Source organism: Cebus imitator, unplaced genomic scaffold, assembly GCF_001604975.1.
Source record: "Cebus imitator isolate Cc_AM_T3 unplaced genomic scaffold, Cebus_imitator-1.0 Scaffold257, whole genome shotgun sequence".
NCBI classification, from domain to species: Eukaryota; Metazoa; Chordata; class Mammalia; order Primates; family Cebidae; genus Cebus; species Cebus imitator.
Window position 1 is genome coordinate 3003753 of NW_016107572.1, and position 14540 is coordinate 3018292.

At 43.6% G+C, this 14540-nt stretch overlaps 1 protein-coding gene across 2 annotated transcripts in view; it reads left to right on the plus strand.

The window, feature by feature from the left end:
• Positions 1-11430, plus strand: part of IPO9 (importin 9) — a 51387-nt gene extending 39957 nt beyond the window's left edge. For both annotated transcript variants that reach the window (XM_017499453.2, XM_017499454.2), the window contains 10 exons: positions 2676-2902; positions 3786-3934; positions 4590-4718; positions 5602-5877; positions 6161-6327; positions 7811-7944; positions 8915-9037; positions 9509-9613; positions 9829-9905; positions 10613-11430. In XM_017499453.2, the coding sequence (XP_017354942.1) occupies positions 2676-2902; positions 3786-3934; positions 4590-4718; positions 5602-5877; positions 6161-6327; positions 7811-7944; positions 8915-9037; positions 9509-9613; positions 9829-9905; positions 10613-10723 (1498 nt within the window). In that variant the 3' untranslated portion in view covers positions 10724-11430. The remainder of the gene's footprint in view (positions 1-2675; positions 2903-3785; positions 3935-4589; positions 4719-5601; positions 5878-6160; positions 6328-7810; positions 7945-8914; positions 9038-9508; positions 9614-9828; positions 9906-10612) is intronic.
• The last annotated feature ends 3110 nt before the right edge of the window (positions 11431-14540 follow it).

The window sequence follows — 14540 nt, forward strand, 5'->3', positions numbered from 1 at the left end:
CTGCCTCAGCCTCCCAAGTAGCTAGGATTACAGGCATGCGCTACCACGCCTAGCTAATTTTGTATTTTTAGTAGAGGCAGGGTTTCTCCATGTTGGTCAGGCTGGTGTTGAACTCCCAACCTCAGGTGATCTGCCCACCTTGGCCTCCCAAAGTGCTGGGATTATAGGCGTGAGCCACTGTGCCTGGCCTGGAACTGTTTTTTCTAATGTCACTAGTAACTTCTTAATGATCAGCATTCCACCCTTGCTTTTGTTTTTTCCTTAGCCCCAGTTTTAATTTATTTCTTCATGTCATAGTTTATGTATCATTCCAAACTGCCTTAAATAATCTCTGAAACAAGATACTGATTGACAATTATACTTGTGTCACATTTTTCAATTCAAATTTATGTCAGATTTTCTCTTGAGCTACACACTAATACATCCATTGCCTACTATCTATACCAGGATGGACAGCTTATAAGTACCTGAAAATCAACATATTTACTACTGAGCTTACCATTTACCACCTTCAGGCCTGTCCTACCTGTATTTTCTTTTTTAGTAAAGGTAGAAATCTTGTAACATTAGATCCTGAACTTGAAGATCTTGTATTCCCTGTTTTAATGAAGGTAGATATCCCAGGTATTTGCCTTTTAGATCTTGGTTCCTTGGCCTCTCATCTCTTCCTTCTCGAGTCTTCCGCTGCTACTACCCTGATTGTACTCTTGCCTGAATTACTGCGGCAGCTTCCTGGTTGATCATTCTGCAGCCTCACACTTCTGCAGTCCATATTATTTGAACCGTCAAGTTGATCTTTCTAAAATAGAAAACTGACTTTGTTGCTCCTGCAGTTAAAGTTATTCATGGTTCCCAGTTGTTTTCTTCAAACTGAGATAGAGGTACTTTAGAAGAAAGTCATATTATGTCAGGTGGTACAGGAAGCCACAGGATAAATATATAACATTTTCCTGGGGCATCAATTTCCCCTGGAGACTTTAGGGTAGAGGGAAGATTAGGTGTTAGGAGTAACACCTAAGTTAAAGAAACACTTACTTCCAAAATAAAGTCCAAACTTCAAGCATGGCATACAAGACCCAGTGTGATGTAGATGAGTGATGCAAACTCTGTGATCTACCAGACTGTACAGTTGCAAGTTCATTAGAGGGGCAAAGTGACTATAAACCCTTAGAAGTGGGAAATGGAGGAAGGGAGAGGACAGATGAATGCTGGTCGAGGGATGAATCCAAAACCTAGTCTAAGGAGTTGAGAGCTGACCAAAGCCAGGTTTCACATCAGCTCTTTAGGAGAAGTTTGGTCAGAGCCAGGGTAGTATTGGAATCAAACATTATGGACCAAAAATCAAAAAGTCTATGGACAGATCTGAGCTTAAAGCCCACAGTTGCACTCGTCATTGTGGACCTTTGAAAGCTGACCCAAATAATATGGTTATAAGACATTTTAAACAAAACATTTAAGTTAAGAAAAACCATTTATTGGCTGGTCACAGTGGTTCAGGCCTGTAATCCCACTTTGGGAGGCCAAGACGGACAAATCACCTGAGGTCAGTAGTTGGAGACCAGGCTGGCCAACATGGTGAAACTCCATCTCTACTAAAAATGTAAAAATTAGCTGGGCATGGTGGCAGTTGTCTGTAATCACAGCTACTCAGGAGGCTGAGGCAAGAGAATCTCTTGAGCTCAGGAGGCAGAGGTTGCAGTGAGCCAAGATTATGCCACTATACTCTAGCCTTGCCTTGGGAACAGAGCGAGACTCTTATCTCAAAAAAATAAATAAATAAAAACCATTTATTGAGTACCTGCTAAGTGCCTTGTTTCTGTACTAGGCACTTAGTTTTTATTGCCTTTTAACTTATTGCCATTCTCAAGATAAACAAAAGTAAAGACTTAGACAATTTTTTTTTTTTTTTTTTTGCTGTTTTGTTTTTTTTTTTTTGTTGTTTTGTTGTTGTTGTTGTTTTTGAGGCAGTCTCACTGTGGCACCAAGGTTGGAGCACAGTGGCCATGATCACAGCTTATTGTAACTTCAGCCTCCCAGGTTCGTGATTCTCATGCCTCGGCCTCCCAAGTAGCTGGGATTACAGGTGTGCACCACCCTGCCTAGCTAATTTTTTTGCATTTTTAGTAGAGACGGTGTTTTGCCGTGTTGGCCAGGCTGGTCTTGAACTCCTGACCTCAGGTGATCCACTTTGGCCTCCCAAAGTGCTGGTATTACAGGCCTGAGCCACCGAGCCTGGCCCTAGACAATATATTTTTAACAGTTGTATCCTATTGGACATGGTAAGCAGCATTCAATAAGTATTTGTTGATTGAAAAGAGGCTAATACAGTAAAACTATAGCGGGAACTTTAAACCCTACAGCTAATAGACTGATTTTGAAAGTGTACATAGAATGTTTATATAAATTTTGTTTGTTTCAGAATGAAAAAATGAACCTCAAGAAAAACAGAAAATTTTTAAGAAAATACCAAAAGTCAAAGCAGAAATAAATTAGAGAACATAGAAATGGTGGTGGTGATGTTTATTTAATACATCACAGAAGGATATAGAAACTTACCTAACTTTAGAAGTGGCTTTATAAAGCTACACATATAAATGCTATAATGTGTGAGATTGATTGGAAAAACCAGGAATTGAATTTTTTAAAATAATTCTTTCTTATCTATCTCTCTCTAGTTATTGTGACCAACTGAAAGTCTCAGAGAGTACCCATGTGCTCCAGCCCTTCCTCCCCAGCATCCTTGATGGCTTAATTCACCTAGCAGCCCAGTTCAGCTCAGAGGTCCTCAACCTGGTGATGGAGACCCTGTGCATCGTTTGTACAGTAGACCCTGAATTCACAGCAAGCATGGAAAGCAAAATCTGCCCCTTCACCATCGCCATTTTCCTAAAGTACAGTAATGGTATGCCACCAGGGAGGGTGTGTTGTGAGGGGCACCAAAGAAAAGATGGTGGCTGGTGAATTTAAATGAAACATTCCCTGGGTCTGGTCTTAGCTATGATGCTATGGTTTTAACATTATAAGCAAAGAATCCGGCTTTCGGTTAGCAAAAAACAGAATTGTGCTGTAAATGTAGCAGCATTAAAAAATAGAGTATTTCTGTAGCACTTACTCTCTACTAAGGGCTTGGGGAAAAGGTAATAAGTAAAGGGCGAATGAGCAAGAGACATAATTCAGAACCTTGATGCACATTGCATATGTTTTTGCATACTAAATAGAGGAGGATATTTTGTTATATAAATAAAGAACGTTGAGCTAGTGTTCCCTTTCTTCATAAGCCTCTGCTTTTTAGGAGTTTTGCCTTTTGCCCCAGAAGTAGCTTTGGGAGTTCTTCATGTCTACTATGGCTACCCTGTAGGAGATATGTATGATTTCTCTCATTCATCAAAGTTAGTGTTTTGGCAGTTTTTATAACTTTCATGTCTTCTTAAAGTATCAGTTGGGCTGTTTTTTTTTGTTGTTGTTTTTTAGCCTTTGGTTTTATAGTCCAGGTTTCACAAGAATAGGCTGTAAAGATTTTCTGTAGAAAAAGCCACATTTTGTTTTAGGAGTAGCTGTTAATGACTAGTCCTTACTTTAATGAGGCCAAACAAACTGTACCTCTTGGAGATTTAGCATATCTCCGGTTCTTTCAGGTTATTCATGTGGCCCCACTAGGTCCTAGATGTGTGATACGTAATCAATGCGAAAGTTGTTAGGTTAGGGCCAAACAACAGGCATCATTAAGTGAGAAGTAAGTGCAGACCATCGGCCGGGGGGATTCCGTGTTGCCTTATCCACTTCAGATCCCGTCGTCGCCTCACTGGCTCAGGACATCTTCAAGGAGCTGTCCCAGATTGAAGCCTGTCAGGGTCCGATGCAAATGAGACTGATTCCCACTCTGGTCAGCATAATGCAGGCCCCCGCAGACAAGATCCCTGCAGGCCTCTGTGCGGTAAGTGGCTCCAAGGAGTGGGGGGGAGGTGTGGAGGTGTGCGTGTGATTACAAATGAGCCTGATTTCCACTCTGGTAAGCATAATGCAGGCCTCAGCGTATAAGATCTCTGCAGGGCTCTGTGCGGTAAGTGGCTACGAGTATGTGTGTGTGTGTGTGTGTGAGAGAGAGAGAGAGAGAGAGAGAGAGAGAGAGAGAGAGACAGAAATCTGCAAGTGCCACCCACAGATGCATCTAGCTGACAAGAACCTAATAGTATTAGAGATTCATGGGGTGATTTTGCTGAGCTATTTTGCCCACAAAGACAGTGGGTGATTCTCTGAAACTTTAAGAAAATGGCTCTTCTTGTTTCCGAGGTACCCTCAATAAATTGAACAGAGTGCCACTGTTACACAGCACCACTAAGTATGTTACCTGGTTATCCAATCCATCACCATGTACTAATGCCCACCCCTAGAGCTGATCAATTAGTAAGCTATTATGAGGAGGCTGAGAGCACTACCTATTTAATTATTCCTTTATTTTCGGAAACTTGTCTTTCATTAATAAGCTTTCTCTGGGTTGCTGTGTGATACCCATCCAGTAAGGATCTTGATTGTTGGGCACCCTCAGTTCCAGAGGCAATTCTGACTCTTCTTTTTCTTCTCTGTTTCAGACAGCCATTGATATCCTGACTACAGTAGTACGAAATACAAAGCCTCCCCTTTCACAGCTTCTCATCTGCCAAGCTTTCCCTGCTGTGGCACAGTGTACCCTTCACACAGATGACAATGCCACCATGCAGGTATCTGAGACATGGAGACTAGAAGAGGGAAGATAGCGCCCAGCCATGGGCTTATAATGTGCTGAGAAATCTGACATGGTTTTATGCTTTTGACGTGGAATTCCTCAACTCCATATTTACCTAGCGGATTCAGGAAGGGTTCAGGCTGCAAAAGCCAAGCATTTCTGGTGCTTTGGAGCATGTTATAATCTTAAAAAATACGGATACCAACCACCCTGCCTATCTATATTGGGTATTGCTACTGTGAAAGAGATTACAGACATCTAGACTTGGGCCATAACAAAGTCTTTCTGCATATTCTAATAAAGTCAGCAGAGTGATTGGTGGGCCTCTAGCGAGGGGAGAGATGCCTGAATATTTTTTCTCTTTTTGTTTCTTGGATGAACTGGTTACCTTTTCAGATAACTGATTGATTATAAAAGTTATAGGAACTTGCCAGTGAATATTGATCAGCTTGGAAATCCCTAGGCAACTAGTGGTTTGTGTAAGACCTATATAAAGACCTATAGTATCCCTAATTATTGCCAGATTATAAACATATTTTTTCAGTACCAGAGGTAGATCTTTTTGATTGAAATTCATTTTGCTTGGCCATTGCCTCTTTTGATAAAAAAGATACACATTTTTGAGATAGTCCCTTGTGATAAAAAAAAAATACACATTTTTGAGATAGTTGATTAGGTAAAGGGGGGATTGTGTAATGCATATCTATGTCTGTAACAGTAAATTCCTGACTCCAGTGGTATGAGCCCACTACAAACTCTATACGCTCACTGCTTTTATGAGGCATAGGCCTCTGAGAACATTTGTTTATACAGACTGAGGGTCCTCCTGGTATCTGTCCTCGATTACTAATCTTTGTTTGCCACCCCTGTCTCCCCAGAATGGCGGAGAGTGCTTGCGGGCCTATGTGTCAGTGACCCTGGAACAAGTTGCCCAGTGGCATGATGAGCAGGGCCACAATGGACTGTGGTATGTGATGCAAGTGGTGAGCCAGCTCCTGGATCCCCGTACCTCAGAGTTCACTGCGGCCTTTGTGGGCCGCCTTGTTTCCACCCTCATCTCCAAGGCAGGGCGGGAGCTGGGGGAGAATCTAGACCAGATTCTTCGTGCCATCCTCAGTAAGATGCAGCAGGCAGAGACTCTCAGTGTCATGCAGGTAAGAGAACAGTGGGGGGTGGCTCCCTACCCCCTGGCTGATAGAGATGAAAATTAGTATTTTGGTCCTGAGTTTTTATCCTATGACTATCCTTACAGGGCAGTTAAGTAAAATGGGATCTGTCAGGCCTAAGAAACATGGACAAGGAAACCTCCATGTTTTCTTGTCCTGTGGATAATACCCTCAGTGTAGACTCTATTTCTTTCTGACTGGCCAGTTCCTTCTCATCTCCTATGTCTCTGAAATTAATTTCCCTGAAGCAAATGTCCTTATTTTCTCCTAGTCTTTGATCATGGTGTTTGCTCATCTGGTGCACACTCAGCTAGAACCTCTCTTGGAGTTCCTGTGTAGCCTCCCAGGACCTACTGGCAAACCTGCCCTAGAGTTTGTGATGGCTGAGTGGACGAGCCGACAGCACCTGTTCTATGGACAGTATGAAGGCAAAGTCAGGTAGAACCCCCATCTTTCTTTCTTTTTTGGGCATTCTGCCACCACTCATACTTCTTTTTTTTTTGAGACAGAGTCTTGCTCTGTCACCCAGGCTGGAGTGTGGTGGCATGATCTTGTCTCACTGCAACCTCCACTTCGCAGGTTCAAGCCATTCTCCTGCCTCAGCCTCCCAAGTAGCTGGAATTACAGGCATGCACTACCACACCCAACTAATTCTGTTTTGTATTTTTAGTGGAGGCGAGGTTTCACCATGTTAGCCAGACTGGTCTTGAACTCCTGACCTCAAGTGATCCACTCGCTGCCTCAGCCTCCCAAAGTGCTGAGAGATTACAGATGTTAGCCACTGCTCCTGACCCATATTTTTTTTTCCCTGATTTGCTCCATTGATTTTTGTTTGACATTTCTAACAGCCCTCTGTATTCCATTTTCCCTGTCTTTCTCTATTGCTAACCCACATATGTGAATAGCTGCCATCTTGAATTTTCCAAAAGATAGTAAACACAGGTAGACTATATATTTCTGATCTCTGCTTACTAGAGATCCCTTCTCTACCACAGACTTCACACATCTAAGTGCTGCTAGTGGCTTATTTTCCTTTATAAACCGAAGCCTTGGCCAGGCACAGTGGGTCACGCCTGTCATCTCAGCACTTTAGGAGGCTGAGGCAAGTGAATCACTGGAGCTCAAGAGTTCGAAACCAGCCTGACCAACTTGGTGAAACCCTGTCTCTACTAAAAATGCAAAAATTAGCTGGATGTGGTTGTGGGTGCCTGTAATCCCAGCTACTCGGGAGGCTAAGGCAGGAGAATCACCTGAACCCAGGAGGCAGATCACACCATTGCACTCTAGCCTGAGCAACAAGAGTGAAACTGTCTCAAAAATAAAATAATTAATTAAAAACCCTGAGCCTTCTAACCCTGGCTTCCTAACTTTCTATCCTGGACTTTTATACCACTAATTCTTAACACCTTATTGCACCTTACAATATGGATAGCCATCTTGATGCTTGCCCACCCTAGTTTTGTTCAAGAACAGGTCACCTGTAATCCTAGCACTTTGGAAAGGCTGAGGTAGACGAATTGCTTGAGACTCACTTGGGCAATGTGGTGAAACCTATATCTACCAAAAAAATACAAAAAATAGCCAGACATGGTTGTGCTTGCCTGTAGTCCCAGCTACTCAGGAGGATCACCTGAACCCAGGGAGGTCGAGGCTACAGTGAACCATAATCACGCCACTGCACTCAGCCTGGGTAACAGAATGAGATCCTGTCTCAAAAAAAAAAAAAAAAAAAAAAACAGATCTCATTAGACCATCTCATGAATGCTAAAATCTCATTTTCAGCTGAACTCTCTTAGTTCTCCTAATTAGTTAACAGAATTTTCACTATCAAATAGAGGGTCTTAGGACATAATTGCGTATCTCCTTGGAATGATCTCTAGATGGGTGGCTGATTGACCTTTTTTTGGCTCTTCCTTGCCAGCTCTGTGGCACTCTGTAAGCTGCTCCAGCATGGCATCAATGCAGATGACAAACGGCTACAGGATATTCGTGTGAAGGGAGAGGAGATCTACAGCATGGATGAGGGCATCCGCACCCGCTCTAAGTCAGCCAAAAGTGGGTGATGCTGTGATTCCTCTAATCCTCTCCCTATAGGAAGGGGCTAAGGATACCTGGGTGAAGGGCAGGAATGCACCATGGTGTATATTTTTAAAACATAATTGTTGGTGATGGGTTTGATAAAGAAGAGGCAGAAAACTTAGGTAAAAGTGATCAGAACATACAGTTCCTTCCTGTTGTCAACAATAGGCTAGGCGTGGTGGCTCATGCCTGTAATCCCAGCATTTGGGGAGGCCGAGGCAGGTGGATCACTTGAAGTCAGGAGTTCGAGATCAGCCTGACCAACATGTTGAAACCCCATCTCTATTAAAAATACAAAAGTTAGCTGGGCGTGGTGGTGGGCGCCTGTAATCCCAGCTACTTGGGAGGCTGAGGCAGGAGAATCGCTTGAACCTGGGAGGCGGAGGTTTCAGGGAGCCAAGATCGCACCACTGTACTCCAGCCTGGACAACAAGACGAGACTCCGTCTCAAAACAAAACAAAGTAGTCTCAGGTACCAAGCATCCCAGCTTCCAGCTTCATTCTGAGGCTTGGGCACAGATAGTCAGCATGTCTTTGTTATTGAGCTGCCTTTGGCCTATAACTCCAATGATTTGCAGGTAGGGAGTATAGAGCTGCTGTCTTTAATGTATGTTTATAATTACCTCTGCTGTCTCTCAAATTGTAAGCCATTGGGACTGGAGTACTGCCTCTATACAGTTCCTTAGTTTCAGAGCTTTATTACTAACAAGACTCTACCTCCTTTAATCCCTGAACTCTCATCTCTCCCAACTTCTGAACTGTTATAATACCAAACAGAATAAAGTTATTTAACTTTAAATCACTCTTTGGAGGCTGAATATAGTCAGGGACAGTGAAAGCCTGAGGGGTGGTGAACTCTGGTGAGTGGCACTGAGGAAGGGACAGGGATACTGCCAAAAATAAGCCCAGTGACACTCTGACTTGAAGTCTTTTTCTTCCTTCCCAGACCCAGAACGCTGGACAAACATTCCTTTGCTGGTCAAGATCCTAAAGCTGATCATCAACGAGCTCTCCAACGTCATGGAGGCTAATGCCGCTCGCCAGGCCACTCCTGCAGAGTGGAGTCAAGGTGCACCAGGCCCTTACTCCCAGGAAACTTTTAACCTGGCAGATCAAGTTACAGATTGTCAAATTATCAACTTGTTTGTTGAGTCACTGATTGAAAAAAAAAAAAAAAAAAAGTAATTGATGGAATGGCTGTTCTGTGGCTGGCACCATGCTAGGCACTAGGCATGTTAAAGAGCTGCTTCTCCAGTCTGCCCTGTGAAATCTCACAGAGGCTGATGTGGGAGGCAGCCAGGAGGCAAGCTGGCTAACAGCCCTTCTTTGGTTTGGTTCTTCTTAAGAGCCTCTCAGCCTTTTATCTTTCCAGGTTCTTTCATTCAGACTTACCAGGATGGTTTGGCCATTTCCGGTTCTTTTTCACTGGGAACTACAAGCCATATTACAGAAGCCTTTGAGGCCCTTCTGTTCTGGCCTGTTTGGATTTGGGGAGGGGAAATGCATGAATGTGCTCTAGCTGCTTTTCATCTCCAAGTAGATGACTCCAATGATATGTGGGAGGACCAGGAGGAGGAAGAGGAGGAGGAGGAAGATGGTTTAGCTGGCCAACTTTTATCTGACATTCTTGCTACAAGTAAATATGGTAAGCAGTTTGATAAGAGGACAGCCATGGTAAATACCTTTTCTTTGCACATTGGTGCCAAGAATGGGGTACCCAAGAAAGGGGAGAGGTGGGCCCACAGGGACATTCCTTGGGCTTTTGTACCTTCTGCCTCAGTCATGTGGCAGTATATCACCACTCAGGGCCTGATCATGGGCCTTTGTCCTGACCTGCCATGTGTTGGCTATGTCTAACAGAGGAGGATTACTACGAGGATGATGAGGAAGATGACCCTGATGCCCTGAAGGATCCTCTCTATCAGATTGATCTGCAGGTGAGGGTGTCCAGAGATGCCTTGCAAATGACAGTGTCCCAGGCCACGGAAACAGGAATATGGGCTCAAATCCATTTATAACCAGGCATGGTGGCCCACGCCTGTAATCCCAGCACTTTGGGAGGTCAAGGCAGGAGGATTGCTTAAGCCCAGGAGTTCAAGACCAGCCTGGGCAACACAGGAGACCCTGTCTCTACAAATAAGTTAGAAATTAGCTGGGCGTAGTGGCACACACCTGTGGTCCCAGCTACTTGGGAGGATCACTTGAGGCCAAGAGGTCAAGGCTGCAATGAGCTGTGATCACACCACTGCACCCGAGCCTGGGCAACAGAGCAAGATGCTGTGTTCAAAAAAAAAAAAAAAAGTCCATTTATAGTTTATAATGGGAGCCTCATGGGAAAGAGTCCTTGTCTTGGTGAGTAGTCAAGGGCTTTGGGAGCAGGGAGTGGAACTTTGCACTTGATGTATTGTCATTCAGCTTCTAGAGGCTATGTTGTGAAGGTTTTGGGGTGATAGAGCCTTGGAAAAATGTTGTTTCCCTATGAATTACCTAAACTAGATCCAAGAACATGAAAGACCATCCCTCAGGGAACTGGCATTTGTCTAAAAACCAGCATTCCCTGTGCCATTTGGTTGTGGTTCTTGCTCCACTGCAAATGGGTGACCTTGCAACCTCTCACTAATGCCACTCTTTTTCTTTCCTTCAGGCATATCTGACAGATTTCCTCTGCCAGTTTGCTCAGCAGCCCTGCTACATAATGTTTTCAGGCCACCTTAATGACAACGAGAGGCGAGTTCTACAAACCATCGGCATCTAAAAAGGGGAGCCTTTCTACATTTGCTCCTTCTGGCCCAGCCACAAACCATTTTGCAGCCCTCAGTGGCCTTAAGATGCACTTTCTTCTCAACCTAAAGTGGCATCTTGACCTTTGGCCCTTGGCCTCAGCAGTGACACTGATGACAACTCAGACCAGGCTCACTAGTGCCGGTCACTTAGGAATGCTGGAACAAAGGACATTTTTCAAAGTTTCCCTGAAGACATCCCGTCTCTGGAACCTGTTTTCTCCCCAACTCTGCCCCAACCTCTGTTCCTAGAGCCTTCTGCTGGCCAGTCCAGAAACATTATTGCCCAGAAGAATTATGTGTTCATGGATTATTTTGCCCCGCCTCAAGAACACAGGAAGTCACTACCATTTATATTCTAAAACAGACCTATCTACGTTCATGGGACTTCTGATGTGTTCAGATAGGAATCCTCAAGAGAGATCATTATGCTTTCTGCCCTGGACCACTGCTGCTCTGGGTTCTCAGGAGGAACAGGCAGGAGCAACTTCATTCTAAGCCTTTCCAGTGACCTCTGCCTTGCTTCCCTTCTACAACACTAAGGCTCCTCTGTCAGAGGAGGTCGTCTTGTTTTTGCCTCATTGTATGACATAACCTTTCCCCTTAAGCTGTTCCTATATATACATGCACACACAAAATAAGCCAGACAGTTGGCAATTTGATTTTCCTTTTTTAGAAAAAATAAAATGGGGAAAAGGGATTTTTTTTTTAATTCACCTGACCCAACTATATTTAATATGCCTCTCCCACACATTACCACAGAGTCTGACATTCAAAAATTATCCCCTCTCCCTCGGGAAGTCTCTAAAGTGGTTAAGTTTTAACCCTCAAATTTGCAACATGTATTTTTCTANGGGGAAAAGGGATTTTTTTTTTAATTCACCTGACCCAACTATATTTAATATGCCTCTCCCACACATTACCACAGAGTCTGATATTCAAAAATCATCCCCTCTCCCTCAGGAAGTCTCTAAAGTGGTTAAGTTTTAGCCCTCAAATTTGCAACATGTATTTTTCTAGGACAGTAAAGTAATCTTTACAAATGAATTTAGTTGCATGGTATAAGGTGTCTCAGCACCTGTTTTTCTTCTATTCCCTTTAGAAGGGAAGTAAGAGTAGTAGGGAAAGGATTAGGTGGAGCCTATTTAAACGTTCTAATGTGTCTTGGCAAATCTAGCCTAAAATGATTGTTAGAGAACTGGCATTGTTTAATCAGGTATTTTTAAGGGACATTCCTTAATTGGGAAGTTAAGTCTGTTTTGGGTTCAAATAGTAAATGAGGATTAGAAAATCCTCATTTAAAATTGGGGAGAGGCTGGATGTGGTGGCTCATGCTTGTAATCCCAGCACTTTGGGAGGCTGAGGCGGGTGGATCACTTGAGGTCAGAAGTTCAAAGCTAGCCTGGCCAACATGGTGAAACCCCATCTCTACTAAAAATGCAAAAATTAGCTGGGCGTGGTGGCACATGCCTGTAATCCCAGTTAACTTGGGAGGCTGAGGCAGGAGAATCGCTTGAACCTGGGGGGCAGAGATTGCAGTGAGCTGAGATCATGCTACTGTACTCCAAGGTGAGATTCCACACACAAAAAAAATCATGGGGAGAAAGATGAAGCCTTTTTTTGATAATGCCCACATCTGGTGTCCCATTTTTAGTAGCCACAGAATATTTCTTCAGATTGGCATTCTCACGAAGAAAGAGAATATAAAGTGAATCTGAATCTCCACTCTCGGGGAGAGCCCCACTGTGGGCATTGACTATTAGACTTAGGAAACCTAAGGATAGTATAGCTAGTAATGCCTTCATGCCACTAGGTGTCCACAGTGTTCAACATCCATGACTGAGGTTGGAAGAAAGAGTTAAGTTTTTACTATCTTTGAAAAGCCTGCAGGCATGTTCCAGTTGTCCCCTGCCAGCCAGATTCTGAGGTTAATCCTGCTCATACCCTTGCTGCTTCTCCACATGGCATTGGGGGAGTTGCTGGGGAAATGGCAGGTCTGACCAAGTGGTGCTCAGAAAACCGCTGTCTCAGCCTTGCTCACTCCGTAGTTATCTCAAGGCAATGCCAGTCAGGTTTGGTGCTAAAGGCCTCTGATTTTGGCACAAAAGAATAGTCTCATGCCAGCAGCATTGAACTGCTGAGCTTGGGAAGGCTTAAGGCTCCCACACAGACTGAGAATGATGTGGGTCCCTCTGGGTCTGCTAATTAGAAAAACGTTCTATATCTAGTGCCAAAAGTGGACCTAAGTCCCTTGGCAAGGGTCCTTTCTGCTCTTGTGCTGATTTGGGGGAGGACTGGGCATCCTGCCTCAGGAGAACTTGAGTCCTGAGGAAAGAGTACCAGTATCACTTAAGGGCCACCCCTGGCTAACAGCTGTGGCTGAGAGCTGAAGGTCTTGGACCCCTTGGCATGCACGTACTTAATTGTGTTTCCAGAGCATTTTTATATACATTATCCCATTTAACCTTTATAACAGGATCACAGAGTGGATATTCCCATTCTGTTGGTGAGAAAAAGGGTTTGGAGAGATTATGTCCAGTGTCAGCAGGAAGGAAAAGATCTGTTAGAGGCCAGTACATGTTGACAGAAAGTTGAACTCTAGACCATACTTTGTCTCCTGTCTTTGGCCAAAGGGAACTAGCTTCAGTCTGAAAAGGGCAGTGCTAAGTGGTTAGAAGGAACTAAAAAGTTCAAGGTAAGACAAATGAAGTAAAAATAAAAAGGAGCACTTAGCTCTCTGAGACATTTTAGTCTCCTGACTGGTAAACAGCAGCTGGGTCACCAAGGGGTTCCCACAAGTTTGTTGAGCCTTTATTCGAGTGAACTGAAAGGAAAATAGAAGAAACCCTAGAAGACTGAAAAGTTCAAAGTTCAAGAAGGAAGCTGATAACACAAGTTACAGATGTGTAAGTGACATTGATTTGGGAAGAAAACCTACAACGAACCAAAAGCAGCTAAATAAGAGTGATGAGAGTTTAACAGATGTTCATTGTGAACTTCAGAGAAAAGTGATTCTGAACTGGCCTTATAGTCTCCTTTAATTTTGTTAACGGGTAAAATAATCTGGGCATAGTAAAGTCAAAGCATTAGGGAGATAGGAAAGTTGGTAACTGACCACCAACTAACTATAAATTCACTGATTGTGGGTTGACCTGATATGTGCCCCCAGGACTGTTCTTGGCCCCTCTGATAGTAATTACTTTTTTATGTCTTACCAATTCCACAAAAGAATTTGAAGCCATTTACACAAGAGATAGTACTAGTAAATTAGGAATATTGATCAAATTTTTGGATAAAGGAAACCCCTAGGAAGGATGACAATTTGTAGTCCAAATTTAGGATCCAAACAAATACCATTACAGCCTATAAAAATGAGCAGAATCTAAATGTAACATTTCAATAAATGCAGATTGATGGTATCTGTGGAAAGACGAGGACTGTGGAATACTGTACTCTCACAGTATTGCATGCCAGTAATAGTTTTTTGGCTGGGTGCAGTGGCTCAGGCCTGTAATCTTAGCACTTTGGGAGGCTGAGGCAGGCAGATCACCTGAAGTCAGGAGTTCAAGACCAGCCTAGTCAATATGGTGAAACCCTGCCTCTACTAAAAATACAAAAATTAGCTGGGTGTGGTGGTACACGGCTATAATCCCAGCTACTCGGGAGGCTGAGGTAGGAGAATTGCTTGAACCCAAGTGGCAGAGGTTGCAGTGAGCCATTATCATGCCACTGTACTCCAGCCCGGCGACAGTGAGACTCCGTCTCCAAAAAAAAAGTTTGGCCAGGAGGGCC